We start from the raw sequence: 3119 nt of genomic DNA on the forward strand, positions 1-3119 counted from the left end.
CTTCATGGAGCTAGAGATTCAGCTTATTAGGCGTGACTTATTCACTGAATCATTCCTCACTTCCTAATATCATTTATCTTTTTCTTCTATGTCTTGACCACATTTGCCATGAGTGAAAAGGAAGCAGTTAAAAATATGCTTGTTACATATTACTCATATAGTTTATTAATCATCCAAAATCAATCAACTTGTACAAAATGTTTCTAAAGGGGTGCTTAGATAGAGTAGACTGAAAACATAAAAAGATTTCTTGCCTAAATATGTGGAAAACGGTAAATTATTCAGAAGAAAACAAATGAATTATGTAGACCCCTCAGAGCAAAGAGGATCTCAAACGAGTTGACAATGTCTTCTTTTCTCTTTTTTCAAATCCATGATAAGATGAAGTAACACCTCTTTGAATGGACTATTTTGGCAGAGAGGACCTATTCTGCGATCTCTCTTTGCCTCAGTCACTACCAATAGTCTAGAGAAGGATGAAAGCCATGTCTTGATTTTCCCATTTCCATCTGTTATCTATCACATAAATTTCTACCAGAAGATGAGCAGTGGGAGGCACAGAGGTAGTGGGAAAACTAAGAGATAAATCTTGAGGAATAAAGAAAGCAGGCCAGATCTCAGATGATAATGGGTAAGAACAGTTTGGTGTCTTTTTGACAAGAAATGAGTTGGACATAAGAACTTATGATGGATAAGAGAAACCAGTGATTTTTTTGGTGGAAATATTAACTATATAAATGAAGAAGTGAATCAATAAATATAAAAGTGATGATGATGATGATGCTTTTCTAACTTGTGCTTTGCTGGCCCATACAACATGATTTATAAATAACCAATGATCAGTTTTGCGATCTCTTGACTCATAAATAGTAGATTGTGAGTAGAATATTGCTGCTGGCAAATGAGCTCAGAATATATAAGCTAAAATATTAGAATGTGCTAGATGGTATCCAGATTCCACAAATCTAGCCATTTTATTTGATACTGCCCAAAACTAAAAAGAACCTTCTCCCAACCCCTCAAAAAATGTCCTTATGTTTTTATATGTTTTAGAAATGTCATTGATGTAAACTTAAATATCGATAGAAGGATATAATAAGCCCTCACTCAGTGTTTCATTGTTATTATTTTATACAAAGTTCTAAGACAGAAAGAAAGGAAGAAATGGGCTGCCATAGAATCTGTTAATGCTTCAAGACCCAAGGGAGAAGAATGGTCTAACAAGAGGAAATGATGCTTGAATTTATTTTTATTGGACTTGTTTACAATGTGGACACATGGCAGGCAATGATTCAGTTCTCAATAGTTGACTTTCAAGATTTTAAACTTTTAAAGTTTAAAATTTAAAATATTTTTTAAAAGTTTTAAAACTCTCTAATTCAATGTGATGCTTTAAAAGAATTTTCCTTTTTTGCATAAGGTTAATTGGTTTGTACTATACCATTTTATATAGTTTTATTTAATCATTTTTATGATAAACAGTTCAATAGGCAAGTTTCACAAATGGATATTGAACTTTCTAATGATGAAATAGCATTTCTTTGTGGTTTTGAATAAATTTATAATGTATTAAAGACCTTTGAAACTCTATAAATCTATTGAATAATTAAAATATATGCACACTTTAAAATGTGGGGCTGGTGGTAAAAGGTCTTTCCTTTTCAAGAGACAGCAAGAACAAACATTCTCCTTTTTAATTTTTTTTTTTTAAGAAACAGAGTCAGGAGGGGGCAAAGTGAAAGAGAATCTAGAGCAGGCTCCACTCCCATTGTGAACCCCAATGCAGGGCTTGATCTCAAGACCCAGAGATCATGATCTGAGTCAGATTCAAGAGTCAGATGCTTAACTGACTGAACCAACCTGGCTGCCTACCTTCTGAAATTTTTGTGTAGACAAGAATAACTATTGCAAGTTCTGTCAGGGTATTTGTGAAATATTATTTTTCTATTTTTTTCTGTAAAAAAGTTTATGTAGAATTACATGTATGAGAGAAAGAGATACTGCTAAGAAAATATGTATGAGAAAGAATAGAGGAAAAACAAAAAGAAAACTAGCTGAGGAATTGAAAGAATGGATTAGGACATGCTATTATAGATGATGAATGGCTCTATTTGGTTGGTGTATTTTCTGATTTCTGTTTATTTGGTTAGATAATATGCATCTTCCTCTGGATCAGATTTGAGAAAATGTTCAATTTTACTGATGTAACAGAATTCATTCTTTTGGGATTAACCAGTCGTCCTGAACTGCAAGTCCTTTTCTTTGTGGTGTTCTTACTGGTCTACACTATCACACTGGTCGGGAACATTGGCATGATCATTCTAATCAGGATCAGTCCCCAGCTCAACAGCCCCATGTACTTTTTCCTCAGCTACTTATCTTTTGCCGATGTGTGGTTCTCCTCTAATGTCACACCGAAGATGTTAGAAAATCTGGTGGCTGAGATCAAAACCATTTCCTACGCTGGCTGTATAGTGCAGTGTTTTTTCTTCATTGCCTTTGTCCACGTGGAGGTGTTCATCCTTGCCGTGATGGCCTTTGACAGATACATGGCGATTGGCAACCCTCTGCTCTACAGCAGCCGAATGTCAAGGACCATCTGTATTCGACTGATCTCTTTTCCTTACATATATGGTTTCTTCATTAGTCTGATCTCCACACTGTGGACCCATGGTCTATACTTTTGTGGGAATGTAGAGATCAACCACTTCTACTGTGCAGATCCAGCTCTCATCAAAATGGCCTGTGCAGGGACCTTCATCAAAGAATACACCATGCGCACATTGGCAGGGCTCAACTTCTCTTATTCTCTACTAGTCATTATCATCTCCTACATTTTCATCCTCATCGCCATCCTAAGGATGCGCTCAGCAGAAGGAAGAAAGAAAGCCTTTTCCACATGTGGCTCCCACTTGACAGCTGTCACCATATTCTATGGAACCCTCTTCTTCATGTATCTCAGAAGTCCGACAGAAGAGTCTGTGGAACAGGGCAAGATGGTGGCTGTGTTTTACACCACAGTAATTCCTATGTTGAACCCCATGATCTACAGTCTCAGAAACAAAGATGTAAAGGAGGCCATGAGCAGAGCAGTCAGTAGAACTTTTTTAACTAAGTAA

General features: G+C 36.1%; 1 protein-coding gene across 1 annotated transcript; it reads left to right on the plus strand.

Moving 5' to 3' along the window:
- Positions 1-2186: 2186 nt before the first annotated feature.
- LOC121472101 (olfactory receptor 5M3-like) lies at positions 2187-3119 on the plus strand. The gene has a single exon (XM_041723112.1). It carries the CDS (start codon positions 2187-2189, stop codon positions 3117-3119), a length of 933 nt encoding a protein of 310 aa, XP_041579046.1.

Source organism: Vulpes lagopus, chromosome 11 (assembly GCF_018345385.1).
Source record: "Vulpes lagopus strain Blue_001 chromosome 11, ASM1834538v1, whole genome shotgun sequence".
NCBI lineage: Eukaryota > Metazoa > Chordata > Mammalia > Carnivora > Canidae > Vulpes > Vulpes lagopus.

Bases quoted from the DNA above. Each gene is read 5' to 3' on its own strand.
- LOC121472101 (XM_041723112.1), top strand. From the start codon at position 2,187: ATGTTCAATTTTACTGATGTAACAGAATTCATTCTTTTGGGATTAACC.